Source organism: Oxyura jamaicensis, chromosome 3 (assembly GCF_011077185.1).
Source record: "Oxyura jamaicensis isolate SHBP4307 breed ruddy duck chromosome 3, BPBGC_Ojam_1.0, whole genome shotgun sequence".
In the NCBI taxonomy this organism is placed as follows: Eukaryota; Metazoa; Chordata; class Aves; order Anseriformes; family Anatidae; genus Oxyura; species Oxyura jamaicensis.
The window spans coordinates 11,337,585-11,361,259 of NC_048895.1; the positions used below are offsets into that span (position 1 = coordinate 11,337,585).

The 23,675-nt window shown below is 36.5% G+C and overlaps 1 protein-coding gene across 31 annotated transcripts in view; it reads right to left on the bottom strand.

Annotated features, from left to right (window-relative positions):
• Positions 1–23,675, bottom strand: part of NRXN1 (neurexin 1) — a 712,085-nt gene that overhangs the window by 476,558 nt on the left and 211,852 nt on the right. For all 31 annotated transcript variants that reach the window (XM_035320187.1, XM_035320183.1, XM_035320178.1 and 28 more), the window contains one exon: positions 756–1,057. In XM_035320187.1, the coding sequence (XP_035176078.1) occupies positions 756–1,057 (302 nt within the window). The remainder of the gene's footprint in view (positions 1–755; positions 1,058–23,675) is intronic.

Sequence of the window (23,675 nt, forward strand, 5' to 3'; positions counted from 1 at the left end):
TGTTAAGGATATTACTTAAGACAGACATTTAGGGCAGCAAAATATAGCACTTCACAAAATTACATGTTACTACCAATAAAGTACTTTAGAACATTAATATACATAACAGTTTAGTGCCACATACGTGCATATATTGTACATTTAGTTACCACATACAGTATACACACATACATGGAATTCTCTTCACCCTCATCCCTCCCACCCCAACCTCAAATTTAACTATTGATGTACAACCCCCCTACCACATCACCAAGAGTATGCATGCAATTTCCTGGATATATATTTGCTGTTTCTGCTTAGTTAAACGTGGCATGACACACAAGATGCCTCCACACAGTGCATAAACTTTATCCAACAATCAATTTACTGCTCACTCCTCAAAAGACAAAAATAGATAGGACATTTTTTTTAATTAAAGAATTGCAACGGAGTTAGAGTAACTTAGGTCCTATGGAAAGTTTTTAGCCTTGACTAATGCAAGACTGCAAGGGCAGACAGATGTACTGGAGAAACACCATAGTGATACCTATAGTCTTAAAACACCTAGCTGTAATACTGTCTCATTCAGACAGCTGCTTGCCCTACAACTTTCTAGATATGCCCCTGCTCAAGTGTGGCAGGAATATCCCTCCTTGTGCAAATAAAAAACTAATAAAATGCCTACAACACATCCAATGTGACACTATGTAATTTTCAAATTGTCAAGCATTTACTCAAAACAAAGTCAATTATTCTTGTATCCATTGTACTGTTACCTGACGCAGATTCCTGGTTACTTTCACATCATGCCAGGCATTGTCATTAAATTTCCCATTCACAGGTTCCACCAGTGCTTCAAAGGCCCCTGAGCCCAAATTAATGACCAAGGAGACAGCTCCATTTTTCAGTGCAAGATTGACATAATCAGCTGATTTTCCTGTGTGAAGCATCAGTCCATTCCTCTGAAGTGTTTTAAATGAGAGAGTTATTTCATCACTGCTACTTTGTATGGGATTCTGAGATAAATCATAGCAGAAGTATTCTGATCCCTTGAACGTTGCAATATACTCTTCTTTTCCTGGGGAAAAATAAAATAAATAAATAAATAAAATCATTGGCACTTACTACAAAGCTGTTTTCATGTATTATTTTTATATACCTATATAGCTAATTCAACAGTATTACTGTAAGCACTATATCAAAAACTAATTCATTTAAAACACATAAAATCCATTAAGTAAAAAAGACAACTAAGATTTTCTATGAATTATAGTATTTTCTTACAGAACCTTTATGGGTACAATTAAACTTAGAAAATATACTGCATCAGCAACATGATCTGGAACACATCTAAACACATAGCATTTAGGTGAATATGCAAACTAAAATATTATTTCAGTCAAAACCTGGATCTTTTCCTTCCTCACCCTCACTTGTACCTTACTCTCACAGTACCTTGCCACAGATAAAATTACCAGGATTTGTAAAAGGAAATTCACACCTGGGTTTAACAGTCTATTTTGTAATTAAACACTTTAAAAAATAAATAAACAAACACCTCTCTGAGCACCCTTAAAGGAGGGTCTTCCCCTCTATTTTGCTAGAAGTGTTCTCAAAAGATACAAACACCAAGCAAAAATCCCTAGTCTTGAGTTCCAGATTAAGCAATGTTCCCTCTCTTTCAACAAGCAGTACAGACTGCTTCCCATATTGGCCATTCCTTATGTACCATAAATATGCAGTAGGTGCTACGTATCATGAAAATGTTGCTACATCCTACCCAGACTTCTCTAGTTCTGTAATATTCAGACAGCTGGTACCTCCATGGACAAACACTATCACCTTTCTAGTGAGGAACTCAGATAAATATAGGTTTAGGAATATAAACAGTTGTGTGGTAAAAAGAGTTATAACATAACTTCTGCCTCAACCTCCCAAGCTTTAGGAGAACAGCAATCCTGAGAAAAAACTTTTTTTCCCACAGGTTCCATTCTAGAAAAAAAATTACATTCTTACAGGAGTTCTGACTAATGCTTATTATGGAGAAAAGGTAGTTAAATTAGTCTGGTTTTAAAAATAACTTCGGCATTTTTCCAGACTTCTTTTTATCAAGCATAAATTTCTTACACTTAGGACAAATTTTACCCCCTGTTGAACTTGATTGAAATGTGAGCTAGATTTTACTTGCATGACTGAGGCCAAAAATTAGTCTGTTTAATCTGTCCAAAAGTCTTTATTTTTACCTTTAGCATAGCCAAGAATAGAGATGCAAGAAAATACCTATTTATCATCCAAGTCCATCAGAAACAGCAGGTCAAGAGACATACTGCAAATATACTCTAAGGACATACAGAAATTTTTGCACCCATTCTCCGGATCTTAAAAATTCTCAAGTCAGCCTTGTGTGCAGAACTCAATACTACACTAAGAGCCCTGGGCCCTAACATGTTTCAGTAGAGGAGGAAAATCACAGGTCATTTTGTTTTAAAAAATTTACAAACAATGCGTTTTCTAGGGTTTCAATACACTAAGCAGTGGACCGCATGACTACCATGCCTCACATTTAATGAATATTTAATAAAAGTGTAAAATGCTCAAGAGCAAATCTATTTGGTGTGGATGCTTACTGCAAAAGCATACTAAAACAGCATGAATAGCTACACTGAATAGATGATAAATCTTAAATGCAGCAACTTGGGACAAAACTACATCTACCATGTATTTAATGACTCAGACACAAAAAGCTAAAGAATATAAATGAATCAACATGCAGTATATTTATGTATAAATATTATGCAGTATAAACTACTTCTGCAAAACCAGATCACTTACACAGATGTGAAAATGAATAGAACTGTAAGAGCATGCCAGGCACATTTTTTAAAACTTCCCCAAAGAAAGGCCTGAAGGAGCAAGCTCATTCAAAAACAAAATTACAGTCTCATATTGTAAACAGAGCCACAATTTATGCAGACTTAAAAAAGCCTTTTAGATGTTGGGCTGACCTTGGCCAGCTGCCAGACACCGACCCACCCAGCTGTTCTCACTCCCCCTCATCAAGGGGACAGCGGGGGTAAGTAAGATAGAAAAGCTTGTGGATTAAATAAAGACAGGGAGATCACTTAGCAATTACTATCACAAGCCAAACATACTCAGCTTGGAGAAAATCAATTTCATTTATTACTATTAAAATAGTTTTGGAAGGTGAGAAACAAAAACAAAAATTAAAACAAAGCCTTCTCCCCATGTTTTTTTTCCTCTCGATCAAGTTCATTCCCTTCACTGCTTCATTCTTGCCTCTTCAACCTCTCCCTGTCCTACCCTGAGCAGTACAAGGGGATGGGGAATGGAGGTTGTAGTCAGTCCACACCAGCTCCAGTGTGCTGCTCCCTCCTCCTCAGTCTTTTCCCCTCTTCCACTGTGTTTCCTCTCCATGGGCTGCAGTCCTTAAGGAGAAATATGCTAAAGCATCAGATATTTCACAGGCAACAGCTCCTGGAGGAAATATACACCTGCTCTGGCATGGGGTCCTCCACAAGCTGCAGAGAAATACCTGCTCCAACATGGTCTCTTCCACGGGCTGCAGTTAAATCTCTGCTCCAGTAATTGGAGCATCTCCTCTCTCATGTCCCATTTTCCATTCTCTTCCTTCTGACAGGCAGTATTTTGCCCTCTCTTTAATGCTTTTAGAGGCACCGAAAATTTGGCTGATGGGCTCAAATGTGCACTGTGGTGGGGCCATTGAAACCAGCTATGTCTACCACAGACAGTCCCAACTTTTTCTCAGAGGTCACCACTTGCAGCTCTCCTGCTACCAATACCTTCCTACAGACATCCAATACAGAGGTTAACATTTCTGTCTATTATGTCATTTTGTAAATATTCAATTGCATCAAGAAGTTTAGTCTTGCACTTTCCTTAAGGGAGTGAATAAAAGGCCAAATCAGTAGCCCTTTACCTATTCACTGGAAAAAAGAAAAAACTCGAGTTGTCATTGGAAAGATCAAATCAGTTTCACAGATTGGAAAACATCTGTTTAATATGGGTCCCATCTGACTGGCTTTCAGTAAGATTAGTAATGGCAACCTATGGATTCTTCTTCTGCAGCATCTTCAATCAATGTAATGATACACAATGTAATGTACACTACTTAATTCACTATTTGATCCCTTCTGCATTTCTTACGGCTTCTATAATAAAGTCTGTACTACTTTTTAGTAATGTCACCAAAAACAGTCATTAAGTGATACATTTTATGATGTTCATATAAGCTACTTAAACAAATGTTATGGAAATACTGTAGTACTTTTCTTCACATTACATGTCACCACTTTGAAACATGAGCTGATCAAAATCAATTTGTGTATGAAGGTTCCCCCCAATTCACATGGCAGAGACTAGAATGAAGAGCACTATTAGATAATCATGATTTACAAAATTAGGATGATTAGGTATCCCATTTGGTGAATTTCTGTAAAGAATTCATAAATGGAGGTTTAATTTAACCACTAATTTTGGCAAGAAAGTGGCATGTAAAGTTTGAATCTGAAGCGCTGGCAGGTTTTCGTGTTTCTTTTTCTTTAGGTTACACTGAAACATTTACTTTTTTAAAAATCTATTTGGAATTGCATCAAAGTAGCATGAATTTGTTTAAAAACTGGCCTAAACAGGAAAAAAAAAGGTAAGAAATTAAAGTCAAAATTTATCATAATATTTTATGTCAGAAAAATATTTTGGTTGAAAAAAATGAAAAATGTGGAAAAAGCCTTTAATTCCATACTTATCCTAAACTTTATATTTTTTTTTCCTCTTTGTTTACCTACCAAAACAAACATGCCAATTATTTGCTATTTTTACATTGTAGGATTGCATTTTGCTTATTCAGTTTTCAGAATTCATTGTAGTATTACCACATGGCCCCTGACCGCTCTGACATTGCATTGTAAATCCATAACAGGCCTCCATTAGTGTATGATAATAGTGTATCAGAGCACAGACATTTATCAGGTAGGTCAAATCCATACTTCAGATAACTGGGAAAGTTTCTCATCCGACAACAGTGTGTTCATGCATTGCAGTCAGGAGATTAACCCTCCCCTCTATGGGATACAAGACAACTTCACCTTCAGAGCCTCTAACTGGCTTACCAATCACTCCATCCTCTTCTGGCATTTTGTATGCATTTCATATCAGAAATGTCATGCACTCAAATACAGTCATAAAAAATATTCTCACTTGGACATACACAATACATCTCTAAAAAACAAATTTAACCAGCTGTAACAGATGCTGTATAATACTTGCACAGCTCTACTACTTCAGATCTAATTAGGGAAATGTGTACAACGCTGCTCTGTAGGTTTACCAACAGCATTTGCTCTAAGTTGAAGTCAGTTAATATCATGTTCACATCACAATGTTAGATAACATCATGGTTTTTGATATTGTTGTTGTAGTCTTGTCTTAAAATATCTATCTGGGAACATGGATTACTTTGCAGAGTCCATAGTTCTTCAGACCAAATCACTTTAACATTATAATTCTTCAAAAGCAACTGAAGTGTTTTAAGATAGCATCTACAGAAGGTAGCATTTTAGCAGCTCTAATAAAAACACCTGTTAAGAAAGAAAAAAGCAAGCAAAACCTGTAATTTAGCTGAAGGTTCTTGACTATATAATGTATTTCCTTATTTGGTAGCTTTTGTATTTGACAGTCATTTGGCTAAGCATGAAGGTATATGATATGCTAGATAAACATGGACAAAACTACTGCATTCCATAAACCTAATTAAAAAAAAAAAAAAAAAAAAAAAAAACCACTAAATCTCAGGTTTTCACGCTTAATCCAGAATCCAGTATGCTGGTAGATCTATTTCATTTTCTAGTCTAGACTCTTCAATATTATGGAATTCATCATTTATCAAATGCTTATCAAAGTGTTCTCAGTAGCAACAGATAATCAGAAATTCAGTACTAAAGTGTACAAATATTCCCCACCATCTATCTTTGAAAACATATTATCATCAATCTTTCCCATTAAAATCACGTTAAAAACTTACAAATCAATTCAAACTTAACAATCCTGCCTTCCATGAAATATTCTGTCTGAATGGCTAAAAGTAGTAGTGAAATGCAACATGATAACTTGAGTTAAATTACCTTGCAAACAAATGGTGTACCTGTCAAGATTTGTGTCATTTTATATTTTTAAAGAAACAACTTAATGCACCAATGAGTGCTAAGGGAACAGGCAGACATCTCTGTAAGGCCATCTTGATAATTTTTGATCAAATGTGGTGAGTGGGAGAGGTCAGAGGAAAGCAAACATCACTCCTAACTTCAGGAAGAGCAAGAAGGAAAATCCAGGGAGCTACAAGTGAGTCAGCCTCCCCATGATCATTCTTGGTGATGGAGGGGGATCTCATAAATAAATGTAAATACCTGATTGAGAATGCAAAGAAGACAGAGCCAGACTCTTTCAGTGATACCCAATGCCAGGAAAAATTGCAATGAGCACAAACAGGAACACGAGAGGTTCCATCTAAAAATCAGGAAAACATTCTTTATTGTGAGTGTGACAGAGCACTGGCGCAGATTGCCCAGAGAGGGTGTAGATTTGCCCTCCTTGGAGATATCCAGAAGCTGCGTGGACATGGTTCTAGGCAACCTGCTCCAGGTGTTCCTTCTTGAGCAAGAGGGTTGGGCCAGATGACCTTCCAACTTCAACCATCCTGCGGCTCTGCAGTCCTCAGCCTTAAAAAACATTGTTTTCCACATTTTTGTTTCTCCTCACAGCAAAAACTTCACTCTTTTGTTAGTAATACTAGCAACCTCAACAAATTACTTGCTGATATGGCAAACATCGGTGACCATTTCAATATTTTATTTCTAAAGAGAAATCAAACTTCAGATTCTCCAGATTTCAGAATAATGCATTCCTCACGAGAAACTAAAACCCCTCTCATGATCACTTAGATTCAAGCTCAGTCATCTCTGCCCTCAAAAGAACGTTGACGTTTGGAAAGTGATGAGAAACTCAGCAAGTGCAATGCTGTTTTCCATACCTGGCTATGAAATGGGAAAATAGAAGGTAAAAGAACCACAGATCTGCCACTGTACAGTTTCAGAGTAAGTTAACAAAGATGCAAAAAATTGGCTTACAGAATTTTACTGCATCTTGCTTTGACATTTTAGAAGACATATACAAGCCAAAATGTTTTGTCCATCATCAGAGGCAGGATAGAAAAGCTGTAACGTGTTACTGTTAATTAACCATCCCAGGATCTTTAGTTGCTGGAACATGTTCAGAGAAGAGCATTGAAACTGGTGAAGGCAATAAAAATAAGACCTATGAGGAATGGCTGAAGGAACTGGGATTGTTTAATCTGGAGAAAAGGAGGATCAGAGGAGTCGTGATCTCTACAACTACTTGAAAGGAGGTTGTAGTGAGGGGGGTGTTGGTCTCTCATATGACAAGTGATATGATATGAGGAAATGGCCTCAAGTTGCACCGCGGGAGGTTCAGATTATATATCAGAAATAATTTCTTCATGGAAAAAAATGGTTGTGCATTGGAACAGGCTGCCCAGGAAATTTGTAGAGTTGCCATCCCTTTAATATATCTATATCCCCTCATATATCTATATGAATGTTGTGCTTAAGGACATGGCTTAGTGGTGGACTTGGCAGTGTTAGGTTATGGTTGGACTTGATGATCTAAGGGTATTTTTCAATCTAAATTAGTCTATGATACCTGTATCAACTCTCTAATTCTATCATGTAGATGTAGAAATGAACAGATTCAACAAAATTATTAAAATATATTTGTATGTTTTATATAAGAAGCAGTTATAATCTATCACTACAGCATTTCATAGCACCCTTTTGTTGTTTTTAAAAGCAAATTAAGAACAGACTTTATTAATAATGAATTGTGTCTATTGATGGGTGTTTATTTATTTATTTTCAAATTATCACTTAATGACACTTAGAGAAACCATTAAAAATGCATGGCAGTCATTCTAGCCAGCATGAAGTGTTGCACTTCATTTAATGATTAAAATGTAATTTACCTACATAGAAAAGCACTAGATAATATGAACCCAATAACTGAGTATAACATGTTTTCATTATGAATTCTGAGTACTGTAAATTATTGTATATTACTGCAGTTACAATCCCAAATAGCTGATTATGAATATATAAATACATGGGATCTATTTGTAACATAGAAAGACTTCAGACAAGAAGCATGTCTCATTATAGCACATGCGAGCACAGGAAGGGCATATTTTTTATTTCCTTAGAATTTACCTTACTTCCCACTAAAGTCAACAACAGTTTTAATATTCACTGCTCTTGAGGTTCATTTAGGTTCTTAGGGTTTGATCAAATGTCCAGAAGAAATATTTCCACAGGCTTTAGCAGATTCCTCATAGCAGATTCTGCAATCCTACATAAGCACTATGTTTAGCTTTACTGCATATGTAGCTTACTTCCTGGCAGTATTAAATCACAGAATAAGTCTGGCTGATTTGATAATAATTTGATCCTGTACCCTTGCCTGATTCAAATCAAATGCTGGATGCTTTGACCTTATTATGTATCAAAAGTAATGGGACCACAGACCAGAGAAATAAAATTGTCCAGACAGGATAAATCAAAGCTATTTGATAATGGCTACAACATTTCTTTAAGGAAAAAGAAACCAGAAATCTTAAGATAAGATTATTAAACAAATTTCAAGGATCCATATCATGTGACAAACCATTATTTGATACTGTACAAACAATAACTAGTGAAGTGCTGTCTATTCTTTTGTCTACCTACCAAAAGAATTATTTTCAGAGGAAATAAGCTGAAACCATCGACAGTCTATTTCTAAAAGTCATATTCCTTCTACAAAATCTCCAAAATATTAAATATGGGCTGAATAAATGAATTATTCCAAACCAGAGTCTAGTATGTTCACAGATGTACTGTTTTGTGCTCCATTTCATGGTAATTTAAAATTCAAAAATTTATCCATTGTGCCACCTTCTTATTTATAGTCTTCCACAGAGTAGTGTAAATAGGAAAACTATACCAAAACAGCATGTAGACAAAATAATTAACAAGGATGACTAATACTACAAAGCAAGGCATTATGAACTGCTACTTCTGTAGTAAACATCAAATACCTAAATTTGACCTCAATCTGTTTCCCACTTGCATAAAATAGTTTTTTTGCACTACTTATATAAATGAATCACACAGGCATTTGAAGAAAACAGAGTACAGTCTTCTTAACAAATTTAATATTTAAGTACATAAGTACAAAACCAAATTATATAACAGCAAATGATGAAATTATGATAATGCCAAAGAAATTATTAGTTCAAATGGAGTACAGGTGTCTACTTCACTAATATGGGTTGAATTCATTTGAAAAACTACTGATGTTGCTATAGATGATCAATTTTCTGTTCCCATGTTATTTAATCACAGATAAATATATATATATTTTTCCCCCAGGAGAATCTCACACTCTTCCTCCCCATCCTTACATTGTTTTGTTCATTTCCAACAACTGTTGGCCTCTACAGAAACTCTAAAGAAATCCTGTAAGAGAAGTCCTAGGGAACAATTTGGGGAAGAAATGAGATTCATGATTTCATGAATCTAGGAACTGGCTCCTGTTTCTTCATAAATTTTGCTCTACCTGGCTCTCTTCCCTATTAATATGGTGTAACACTGTAAGGAATACAGGATGCTGCATAGATTCTCTAGCAGGAACTGAAATCACTGTTGACTATCTTATCTGCCAGCATACCTTCAAACACATTGTGCAACCTACTGTTGTAACATTTAAGCAAACTTTGAATATGAAACTTTAATTATATATAAATCAGCAAATAAAGAAAAGTCACACCCATAGACTGTTAAAAGCCAATAGCCACACTTACACTGTGAATAGGAATTTTCTTTCTAATTTGAAAACTGCAATTGTTACAGGATGATGAAGACACAGTATCCCCACCCCCACCCCCCCAACAACAACAACAAAAAAAGTAGTTACCAGCTCCAGAAAGCATTCCAAAACATGCTTTGATTTTAGTGATTGCATTATTCTCTAATAAAGTAGTAAGGGATGGGGAAGTAGTGAACATCCATTAGGAGATAATCATGACTGGCATAACACAAGAAAGAACAGAACAGTTGAGAAACATGAGCAACTTCTTCTGAAAGAATGTAGAATCATTTATCTATGATTCTTTATTATTATTTTAAATTATATTTTGACAGAAAAAAAAAAAAGCAGTATGCGTCTATTCTCTCCAAAGATCAAAGGAGTCTAAACCATCTCAATCCATTCTCCAGAAGATCAGAAAAAAAGAAAAGGGAAGTCAGACTTTGATTAGGCACTCTTATGTTAACCAACTACTTTGTACTGCCATAATCTCTTTATAAACTGCATTCTGACTGCATGCTTTATTTTGTAAAAGGATACTACTACTGAAACTGTGGGCAACAAAGATGTACTACTTGCATCCAACATACAAATAAAGCTATTATATACTTGAGTAGACTGAAGTGTAAATTAAAATTCCACCTGGAAGCAAGGAGTTCACCACATAAATGATATAAAATCATGTATAATACCATGTTACAGTAGAAGACAGAAACTCTGGGAAAGGTTTTCTAGGTCCTGTTTTATTTTATAAACAATCATGATTAAATTAGTTGCTAATTACAAGAGGTATAAACACTGAAATGTAAGCCTCTGATCCCTACTCACTCTCTCAGATTAGAATAAAACAATGATACTTGCCACTCATGATAAATGAGTTACAGGGAACACTAGGTAATTTATCACTAAGTACTAAGTAAGTGATAAATTACTCCATTTTGCTAAACAGCTATTTTAATTCTTCTATTAAAAAGGCTAGATCATGTAATTTCTTCACTTATTTTCAATTTCTTTCATTTAATCACATACATTATGCACTTCAAAAACAATTTGCAGTTGGGCAGGGAGAGTAGAACGAGTAGGAATTTTTAGGAATTATTCTTTCTTAGTATATGATAAGTATTAGACTGATAAAAGCTGAAAATAATCTTTTCCACACGAACAGTCATCTCATTAATAAGTGCATTAGAAAGTCCTGTATCAGTTTACATCAAAAGTAATATAATTTTCATATAATTACTGAAAAAAAAAAAAAAAAAAAAGATGGACACGTTAAGTTTAAAGACATTCACATTGAATTAAGAATAAAGAGCAAAATATCAAATATATATAATACATCTATATCCACAGAAAATGAAATAGCTTTTATTCTACATGACTGTAATTTCTAAGCTCAGTGAAGGTTTCAGTCAGATGTTCTGAAACCGTGCTACTGTTATACAGGCAAATAAATACAGGCATCAGTTACTATGCCAGGGTAAAAAACGTGCTGAACTCGTCAAAGGACTTTTCCAGGCCTCAGGACTCCATTCCTAGTGACTGCAGCTAAACCGCAAAATGCATATTCAGCTTTCAAAGGATCCCAAGACAGTCCTTGAGGTTTCTGCTATTCTAGTCCACCCATACAGCAGTAATGCTGGACAAGAATATGCTATGTTCTTAATGATAACCAGCACTCATTTTTATCTCGAGGAATCATATGATCACACAGGAGCAGATTGGAGCATTTGACACAAGATTGCTTAAAGAAACCATGACTGAGTGGGTAGAAAAACTGACAGTGCAATAGTAAAAGTAACTTCTAATTTTTTTCTCTGTAACTAAAACTCCTGCAAATGCCAGTTTTAATATGTGATGATACATCCTGTGCTGTCTCTCTTCTGCCTGCAGCATACAGGCAAGAACTGCATGAAAGACAGATACCCTTATTCATGTGAAACTGGAAAGCAGGCTGTGTACCATATTAAATAAATAAGAATAAATTAAAAAATCAATTTCTGGCCTGTTCCTTGGGCACCTGAGCCCTTTGCTGAGGGCTTTCAGTAAGATTTGCAGTCATTCTCAACTATCATTAGTAAAAACATGATTAGGAGAGGAAATCCTTAAAATTGCTTTGACTCTCTTGCTATTATATTTAATGTACACTTCAAGCCAAACAAGGCAGAGAATAGTTCCAATCTAACATGTTATATTAATTACATCTCAAGTACGTAGTGGTATAATTAGCTAAATGATCTGATAAAGAACATCTCCAGTGCTAATAAACTTCTGAAACATCAACTGAATGTCTCTTACAGTGCCATACAGCTCTACTGGATTAGTATAGCATATTCTGGGGTTTGGATGCAATAAAAACAAACAAAAAAACAAGTAATTTTGAGCAAAAAAAAAAAAAAAAAACACCTTAGGATTTCTAGCTAACTCCTGTTACAATAAGCACTGTGTAACAATAGGTTCTCCAGAGTTGCAGAGGGAAGACCACTGCAATGGTATGAGGTGTATGAAGAATATTTTTTTAAAAAACCAGTTTTGCACTGATATCAGACAGGAATATGTAATGTTTGTCTCTTTCATTTATCTTTCAAGCTCTTTCGTTTATCTTTGCTTTTATGCTCATTACATTAGCCACAATATTTTACCTGTAAATGCTTACTGAATTCTTATATATCTTGTCCAATGTATAATCAAAAATGACTCCCCCAAATATTCCTATATGCTCCTTCTCTTAATTTTTAATATTTAAAACACAGTATACATTTTACATTTACACTGTCTGTAGCAACGTCTTTGAACTCTGGAATGTCTTTCCAAATTTACTGAGAGAACTGGCAGAGGAGCTGGCCAAGCCACTATCCATCATTTATCAGCAGTCCTGGCTATCGGGGGAGGTCCCAGCTGACTGGCAGCTAGCGAATGTGATGCCCATCTACAAGAAGGGCCGGAGGGCTGACCCGGGGAACTACAGGCCTGTCAGTTTGACCTCAGTACCAGGGAAGCTCATGGAGCAGATCCTCTTGGGAGTCATCATGCGGCACTTGAAGGGCAAGCAGGCGATCAGGCCCAGTCAGCATGGGTTTATGGAAGGCAGGTCCTGCTTGACGAACCTGATCTCTTTCTATGACAAAGTGTCGCGCTGGGTGGACGAGGGAAAGGCTGTGGATGTGGTCTACCTTGACTTCAGCAAGGCTTTTGACACCGTCTCCCACAGCATTCTCCTCAAGAAACTGGCTGCTCTTGGTTTGGACTGGCGCACGCTTCGTTGGGTTAGAAACTGGCTGGATAGCCGGGCCCAGAGAGTTGTGGTAAATGGAGTCAAATCCAGTTGGTGGCCAGTCACTAGTGGCGTCCCCCAGGGCTCGGTGCTGGGGCCGGTCCTCTTTAACATCTTCATCAGTGATCTGGACGAGGGCATTGAGTGCACCCTCAGTAAGTTTGCAGATGACACCAAGTTAGGTGCGAGTGTCGATCTGCTCGAGGGTAGGAAGGCTCTGCAGGAGGATCTGGATAGGCTGCACCGATGGGCTGGGGTCAACTGCATGAAGTTTAACAAGGCTAAGTGCCGGGTCCTGCACCTGGGGCGTAATAATCCCAAGCAGAGCTACAGGCTGGGAGATGAGTGGTTGGAGAGCTGCCAGGCGGAGAAGGACCTGGGAGTGATAGTGGACAGTCGGCTGAATATGAGCCAGCAGTGTGCTCAGGTGGCCAAGAAGGCCAACGGCATCCTGGCTTGTATCAGAAATAGTGTGACCAGCAGGGCTAGGGAGGTGATCGTCCCCCTGTACTCGGCTCTGGTGAGGCCGCACCTCGAGTACTGTGTTCAGTTTTGGGCCCCTCGCTACAAGAAGGACATCGAGGTGCTTGAGCGGGTCCAAAGAAGGGCGACGAAGCTGGTGAGGGGCCTGGAGAACAAGTCCTACGAGGAGCGGCTGAAGGAGCTGGGCTTATTCAGCCTGGAGAAGAGGAGGCTCAGGGGCGACCTTATCGCTCTCTACAGATACCTTAAAGGAGGCCGTATAGAGGTGGGGGTTGGCCTGTTCTCCCACGTGCCTGGTGACAGGACGAGGGGGAATGGGCTAAAGTTGCGCCAGGGGAGTTTTAGGTCAGATGTTAGGAAGAGCTTCTTTACTGAAAGGGTTGTGAGGCATTGGAACAGGCTGCCCAGGGAGGTGGTGGAGTCACCATCCCTGGAGGTCTTTAAAAGACGTTTAGATGTAGAGCTTAGGGATATGGTTTAGTGGGGACTGTTAGTGTTAGGTTAGAGGTTGGACTCGATGATCTTGAGGTCTCTTCCAACCTAGAAATTCTGTGATTCTGTGATTCTGTGAAATTTAAATTACTTATCACTCAAAAGTAATTGAAAAATAGATTTAGATTTACCACAGTTTTGGAATTTATTTCCAGTTCATGAAAGAGCAGACTATTTTGTTTTTGCCGTCCTTGTTTTTAAAAACTGACAAGTAAAAGTTTAAATTAAAATTGTAAGAAATGGGGTTTTCTTCTGAACAAAGACACAGGCTCTTTCAAAGATAGACAAAGGTTAAAAAAAAAATATCTTAGTGAGCAAAAGAATATTGCAAGATTAGGGATTTGGTTTGGTTTAATTTATATGTTTTAAACAACTGGTATCATAATCCAATGTTTAATTATCTAACTTAAAGTTCAAATTACCTTTATCCAAAAGTTGATTAATGTTCACTACACTTTGAGTATATATATATATTTTTTACTTTTATGAATGCACTTGGTGGACAAAATTAAGGACAACACAGACATTTAAGAGGCAAGTACTGAACAGTCCATTCTTGATCTGGGATAAGAACAGACATTTTTCTCTGGAATGAAGAATCAACTGTGTATCAAGATTATTATTATTATTTTATTTTTTTAAGGACACTGAAATGGGTATTTTAGAATGGAAGCAAATTAAATATTACAAGTAACTATTTAACAATAGCATCTCCAGATCATGACCATAAAGACAGCTGAACTGTCTCTATATTCTACAGAGAGTAACAATCATGCAGTTATTTACATGGAACTGCAACTACCTGCATTGTAAGAGACATTCAAGGACAAAGAGCACATGTACATAATCATGAAAAGATTATTCCAATGATTATTTCAAAATCCACATAAATGACTCATATGGCTTCCCAACATGTATAAAACCTTTATGGTTAGGATTATATTGCAATAAAACTGTCATAAGACAGACTGATATTTTGCGTAGAAACAGTTGGTTCTATATTACTCTAGGTAATTACAATTATTATATTCCTTTGTTTGTTTCACTTCTGCCCTCCACTCCTTTCTTTCCTCTATCTTAGTTTCTGTTTGCCTTCAGAGGCCCTTCCTACTGCATGGTAATTCCTGCTGAGAGGAATAGATATGCAGCTCAGTGACCTTAGTAACCAGCAGCCACTGGGAATGCCTAATCACATCTAAAGATCAGAATAGTCTTTAATAGCAACAACGACAACAAAAAGATCCATTTCCATTGTGGGTGCAGCAGCCGGACAGAAAAAAAAAAAAAAAATAGGAACACGTGTCAAAAATCTGGGTAAAAGGCCAAATGAATTCAAAATAATCCAACTTTTTATTAAAAAAAAAAAAAACACCATACTAAACTGATGAAATCCAAAGAAGGCAGACATATCATATTGTATACTGATGTATTGTAGATTTTTTTTTTTTCTGTCTGGCATGCTAGGACTGTTTCAGGAGTTACTTTACTACTACCTTTTGCTGGTAAATTCATAGATAAACTAGCGTTATTGCTTATTCTTAACTACGACTTTTTTTTTTTTTTCTGGACTATAAACAAAACACAACATACCAAATATATCTGTAATAGTTTGATAGGATACAATTGTTTTTTATCATTCTTTTCCTTTTTGAACCTGCATCAACATTTAGATGATGGTATTTTGGAAGAAGGGAGTTTTGTTGTAAAGAACACTGGATATGTAAAGGAGGACATATGTCTGGAGAATATAACATGAGGGTTTTGAGCAAATAATCACCATAAAGATTCACTAATTTCACATGTGACTGAATCTCAAAATCTGGGTTTACCTGATTACTAATCCACAAGTATGTAAGCAATTTTTTGCTAATGAACAGACAGCTGTCAGTGTAATTTCCATTAGGTTGTGAAGGAGCAGCAGCAGCTAACCTAATGCTTGTTTTCTAACATCACAGTTTGTTACCAAAACAAATGCCTTAAATCTAAGTTTCAGAGCTCTGCCATTTTCGTTGTAAAACCCACTCTGTGTAACAAGCCTGTTTAAAGAGGTCCATATACAGAAAGTTCAGCATGATATTAAAGATCTTAAACATGTTTCTCTACCTCTTTTTCAGTATGTTTACCTAAAACTTACCCCCCTAAAGTGAGAGAGACAATTTAAAGAAACTTGATGGATATATTAAGTTTCAAGTAACAACTATAAGTTTTTTTCTATATTAAATACAAGACAATACTTTCTATCATTTCTTCCTCTTCTTTACAATATGTACCAGAACCTGATAATATGCACTCTGAGAGTCTTAAGACGTACTCTAGATACTTATTTTAAATGTACTTTAAATATTTATTAAAATAACGCTGACTTTAAATGATCAATAGGTTTCTTGATCTAACCATATTTTTTTTAATTTGTATTTAGCAATGTGTAATTTATTTTTGGCCATAAATATTAAAAAAAGCCCTATATTTGAAGGTCATTTTATGCACGTGTTGTAAAAATAGAAAAATTTCTATCTACAGTAAAGTCTCATTATCAAATCCGAGAAAATACAAGCAAGCAGCAGAATAACCAGGACTACATTATGCATTTATAGATCGGGTTTTTTGATTTTGATTTTTTTGTTTTTGTTTTTAAAGACCGCCTTTTTTTTCATGAATTCAGCATTACCTACTGATCTTTATTTTTTCAGAAGCCAGTAAGTCTTTGAAAATGCTCAATAAAGAGGCATCCCCACTGAGATGTTACCAATAGCCTTTTTATAGAAGCCTGCTGCACCACTGTCAAAAATGAAAGAGGATTAGCAGAGTATAAAAATAATTGGACCCTAGCACAATATTGACATTTTAGAGGAAAGATTTGCTGTCATGTCTGGGCCAAATTATCTGCTACTAAGTTCCACTGAAAACAGCACATTTACACCACAGATACTTTATCCTGTTATTTATGAAATAAATACACTTAATACAGTGAGAGACAGTATGGTAGATAATTTGACACATTTGAATCATTGCATGCATCTAACAAAACCTCAGATCTCATCTCTCAGGTGAGGGAAAGGGTTGGAAAAAGAATATTGATAAAAAGATGATTACACTGTCAGAAACCTTGGCTCATTTTAAGAGCATGAGACATCAACAAATAATTACAATTCTTGAAGAACTTACATTCAACAGTTATTTTAGATATATTTGCATATTTATTAATACTGTACAGGAGGGTTTTTTGTTTGTTTGTTGTTTGTTTGTTTTGTTTTACTAGTTACAGACTCCTGCCTGGGGTTATAAAGAAAAACCAACCTTGAAATATTTATCCAAAGAACACTTACATGAAAACACAACCAAAAAATAATTTAACAAAGGATAATCATAAAAGAGAGAGAGGGTGAGATACTCAGCTGACAGTATAGTACATAACTTCCAGATTTGTCTGATCCTCCTTTTTCAATAATCTGTTAAGCAACCAGCAGGAAAAATAGTCATGGAGTCTCTATCCTTCGACCAATGGTTTCGGAAACTGATATCTGTTGTCTACAAATATCTGTCTCCCAGCTGATGAGAAAAGCCCCAAGACTGCTGTGTTACTGACAGCAGAAGCCAGAGGCTTGTTTCTCCAGCACAGCTTGGATCTGACTTGGCTGACCTGACTGACTTGACCTGTCCCGTACAATGACACCATTGGACTGGGGAGCAAAGAGTAGAGCTGGATTGACTACTACAACACAAAGCCTGCAAAATGCTGCAGGTTTTACATGGACTGTAGGTATAATAAACCACTTTCATTTCACTCAGAAGAAATTAGTTGTATTTTTGTTCTTCCCTATAGCATAACTGAAATTGTACTTCAAATTACTCAAATACTAATGTTCTTACCAGCCACCTTCACTCCCCTTCGGCCATGCCTCAAGGGTCCCCTATAATTACTGCTCTGCTGTTTAGACACACAGCCCCAGAGTCTGGCTAGGTCTTACATTTACTATGTTAAGAAAATGCCATGGTGCAGTAGCCAGAGTGACAGGATCACTATACATTCAGAAAAATTTCATACTGTAAATTCTATAAACTAGTAATTCAGACTTATTCTACAAGCTAGTTTTTCTTTTTTGTATTGCTGAATTAGGTTTTGCTTTTCTAAAAACCTTTCTATTTTATACCACCCCGAGAAAATGTGTAAAGTACTTAATGTACATACACAAGGTATTAGCTCCTGCAGAATACATGTCATTAGACTTTTTTAAAGCTATTTGATCACTATTCTGGATACCTTCAAATTATATTTGAAGTGTTCTTCATAGAAAACACTGGCAGTCATCACTGAAACATCAGGTTGGTCACTACATTCATAAAATTATTTAAACCTTTTTGAACTTCCAGGGAAGAAAGGGAATTATCACATTTGTCAATCAACCAGGCAATCTATATTTGTTTTCTATATTTCTCCTCAAGAATCCAACACCCTACAGATTTGCTAAGAATTTTGATTGTAATCCCTATAGCATTCAATTTTGGTATTAAGATGTGTTGTTCAAAATATATTATAATCCCACCCTTCTACTATTGCTGAGGTAATATTATACCCCTGTATTCAAATAAAACAGTGTCACAGTTGTAAGTTGTTTAAAATAAGAAGCATGTTCATCTATTTTTTTTCAAGTATCTTTAAATAATAAATCTGCAGACTACCTCTCTACTCTTTCCTAATTCTCTTCTTGTCTCCGTTTCTATTGTATCCCTAAACTGAAACTTTAAGCACAATTTCAAAGATAGAACACTATTCAGCTCCATGATAATTTGATTTGATTACTTAAAGATTATTTGTTTGTACATTAGCCTGTAGCTACAGAAACAATATGCATTTTCAAGTATTTCCATTTCATAAGTGAAAGCAAGTGATGTGCACCAGTCTGCTAGCCACAAAATTATGATTGTTAGATGCATCCAAGTGTAGCTCATGTAACTCCTGTTTTGTCTTGCTATGTCCCCACCTCCCGACACAGAGTTAGTAGGCAAGTTTTCCATGCTGCCATAAAAGAAACAGGCTGAGCTGAGAACACTTCTTCTGCACTCTCTCATTGATTTAGGCAAACTCACTGTCATGTGTTCTGTCTACCTCTCATCACCACCACCACCCTGGCACAATTTTTATTTTCTTTCCATGTGTTCCACTTTTTTGAGACTGTTTGTAGAACCACAACCACAGCTGAACAAGAGTTTGCACTGGCTGCTCAGAATATTTGTACTGGGTCTGGCTGGTCTGTTAACTTTCTCCACAGCAGCCCATATAGTGCCGTGCTTTGCAATTGTAGCTAGAACAGCGTTCATAGAATCATAGAATCATGTACATTGGAAAAGACCTCTAAGATCATCTAGTCCAACTGTTAACCTAGTACTAAAGTCCACCACAATACCATGCTACTAAGTCCTAAATCTACAAATTTCTTGAAGACCTCCAGGGATGGTGACTCAACCACTTCCCTGGGCAGTCTATTCCTATGCCACACAAAGAAATTTCTCCTAATATTCAGCCTAAACCTCCCCTGGCGCAACTTTAGCCCATTCCCCCTTGTTTTATCACTTGGTGCCTGGGAGAAGAGCCCCTCCATCACTATATCCTCCTTTAAGATAATTATACAGTCCACATTATACATTATATTAAAAGCTTCCCTTTCCTCTATGCTAAGCAACCCCAGGTTCCCTCAGACACTCCTCACAGGCCCTGTTTTCTAGAGCCATCACCAGCGTCGTAGCCCTTTTCTGGACATGCTCGAGCACCTCAATGTCCTTCTTGTAGTGAGGGGCCCAAAACCTAACACAGTACTTGAGGTGCAGCCTCACCAGAGCAGAATACAGGGGGACGATCACCTCCCTGCTCCTGCTGGCTGCACTATTCCTGATACAAGCCAGGATGCTGTTGGCCTTCTTGGCCACCTGGGCACACTGCTGACTCATGTTCAGTTGACTACTGACTAATACCCCTAGGGCTCTTTCCACTGGGCAGCTTTCCAGCCACTCTTCCCCTGGCCTTTAGCACTGCATGGGGTTGTTGTGCCCCAAGTGCAGGACCTGGCACTTGGCCTTGAACTTCATACAGTTGGCCTCAGACCATCAGTCCAGCCTATCCAGATTCTGCTGCAGAGAAGATCTTACCCTTGAGCAGATCAACACTCGCACCTTGGAGTCATCTGCAAACTTACTGAGGGAAAAACATCATTAATATCACACCAATGTTTTGCCTGTTGCTGAGCAGTGCTACCATAGCAACAAATCTGTTTTTCCAACAGCCTTTCCACCAAAAGGCAGGGAGTGAACAAGAGATGGGAGGGGACACAGCCAAGACAGCTGACCTAAACTGACCAAAGGGATATTCCATATTACCTGACCTCATACTCAGCAATAAAAGCTGTGTGAGGGTGGGGGAAGAAAGAGGCAGGACTCTCGTAAGGAAAGCATTCATCTTCCCAAGCAACCACTATGTACATTGTGGCCCTGCTTCCCAAGAAGTTGCTGAACATTGTTGAGGGGAGATAGAGAATAATCTTTATTTTCCTTTTGCTTCTGTGCAGCCTTTGCTTTTTCCTTTTATCAAACTGCTCTTATTTCAAACCCACAAGTTTTTTTTTTTTGTTGCTCTTTTGTTTTGTTTTTCCCTCCATCTCATTTTCTTTCCCACTTTCCATCCTGCTGATGAGGAGTGAGAGTGGTTGTGTGGTACTTGACTGTCTCAGTGTTAAACCACAAAGATACTATAATGCAAGTAACAGTGGACTTCTGCAGAACATAACATTTTCTTCACTCTGTGTGCACTGTTTTTTCTTGATTTTTGTTTTGTCAAGTGAATTATTGTACCAAGAAATTAGCCATTAAATGACTAAATCTGCTTACCCTATAATAGTAAAAAGAAGTAAAGTAAAGGAGAAAAAGAAATACTTCTAAATATTCCACTGAAATTCCGGATTTACCCTGGATTTCCAAAGTGGTTTTAAGATACGTGGATCTCGACTAAATTTCTGATGGTATGGTAATCAACATCTGGATTTCTTTTTTTTTTTTTTTTCCTCTGCAAGTGTGAAGTGCTAGTACAAAGTAATTTTGAATTTTCATTGGCTTAAGTCAACACTCAAAAGGACATGAAATCTTCCACTTAATGTCAATCAATTTTTAAGCCTGGCATTATGTTTAGAAAAGTACACTTTCACTCCTCCATACCATAAACCTTTAGTAGTTTTGTATTTGCCCCCTCCCACACACATGCGCACACCAGAGTCATTTTGACCAGACATACTGAATCTCATGCATAATCATTCCAGTCCAGTGCTCTGAGTGTTATTCTTCCTACAGTAATATATGACCATACGCAATGGAATATGAACCCCCCAAATCCCAGATTCTTAAGTGGGCAGATGCAGAATAATTCTTTATTTTGGCTCTTACATCCCTACAGCTATCTCTCATTAATGAGCTATAACTTGAGTAGTGACCCAGTTCTGGTGTAACTTTTATTTTTAGAACAAAACCAAATATGAACAGCTCCCAACAAAGCTAAATCTTTTTCACAGCTTTCTTAAAACACTCTGTTCATTTATGATACACTTAAGTTTAATTCAGTCTCTGTAGACCTCCCCATGCCTTGAATGTACACAGATGAATGCAGAAAGATTAAACATTTCCTTACTGTGACCTACAACAATTTGCTGAAACATTAATTATTACGTTAATTCAAGCATTGGTCCCAACTGGTTTATTATATTGCAGAAGCTAATACAATCTACTCTGAAGTGAGATGTGGGCATTAGTTGCCTCTCTGTATTTTGCCTACAAATATTTAGGCAAACTAAGGGATAGGCACTAAAACAAATATTCTTAAAGCTAATCTTAATTTTGGAGCATTATTATCGAGCTATATATATATATAGCTCCTCAGAAAAAATACTGAAAAGACAGTTGCTTGTAGGAGCAAAAGATTGTGACTTGATCAAATATCATCACCTCAAAGTCTAGCCTTTTGAAGCAAGACTGGTATTTATTTTTCTTCATTTTACTTGTCAGGACTCCATATTTTATGCAGATATATACCACATAGGATGACAGCTGAGAAACAATCAATTTTTCCCACTGCAATATATGACTGGGTATTGTCTATTAGGAATCAGAATAAGAACAGCCATCTCCAAAAGCAATAGTGCATTTGCAATAAATATGGCTCATTATTAAAGAGAAGAATTTTCTCAAGTCTTGATTATGTAAAGGACCAGCATTAAAAAAATAAAAATAAAAAAAATCACTAATTGAAAATTAAGGCTTGGTCTTAAGTGCAATAGTTTCTGATCAGCTATGCAGTACATCAAATTGCTAGTCACACTTATCAAGGAAAAAAAAAAGCCACCCTACTAAAATTTGTTTTCATTTTCCTTTGCAAAGCAACACAATTGTTTACTAAAATAAAACTCAAATTTTAGAGAGTTTAGAAGAGGAAAAAAAAAAAAAAAAAAAAAACCTCAACAGTATGAATTTGTCAGACCCTGGTAAAACCTGTTGAACTTTGCCAAGTACACAAACCTTTTCTTAAAGGATGGAATTGGAGTTAGCTTATGTAGTCTTATGTCTGTTTGGTTAATATGTATGAGCATTTTCTATTAAAATATCAGAAAAGTACCTGTGTTGTAATTAGGAGCAATATGACTTCTATCAAGTGAAAAAAAAAAAAAAAATGTTTAGAATAATACAGGCAAGTAGGAATTAATGCAAGCTTTCAGGTTTTACGCTGCCAAGTAAACCAGAGATTTTTGATTATACATATTAATTGCTTACTACCATATTGGCTTGATAACCATCACAATGACAGTTTCATAATTACCAGCTATAAATCTTTATGCTCTTAAGAGAAAAAAAATATAAAGGAATTATTTTATCAATATTTAATGAACTTGATACAAATAAATTGGGGTAAAAGCTTTCAAGCTGAGAAGGCTTTGAAGACTATGGATAGCTCAAGTATATTTTTATATTATTTCTAAGCAATGTGGCCACAATATTTGTTTCCTGCATTACTTCTAACATTTCCCCAACAGCAAGACCACCATTCAAAGGATTCTAATAGGTTTCTTTTTCTACTCGAAAGTCTTGCTTGTGAATCTATCCAGGACAGAGGCAGCATATGCCTCATATGAGAGCTGACTTATTAGTACAAACCCTGGGACATTTTTAAACTTCAAAATCTGATCACACTACAAGGATAATCTTTCCAACTTACAGAACCTTTACAGTTTAATTTATGACATAAATGTAATGTAATTCCTATGTCCATAGTTTGTAATTCCTATGCCCTGTCCTATGTCCAGGGAATCGTTTCCTAAGAAGCATTTTAATTAAGTTGCTTCCTCCCTTCCCATTTCAGCAATTTTTTTTTTAGGTACTTAAGTAACAAAATCCAAAGCATTTTAAAATACCCATTTAAGAATACAAGTTTATCTGCTGTAGCTTCTTAAACAACAAACAAACAAACAAA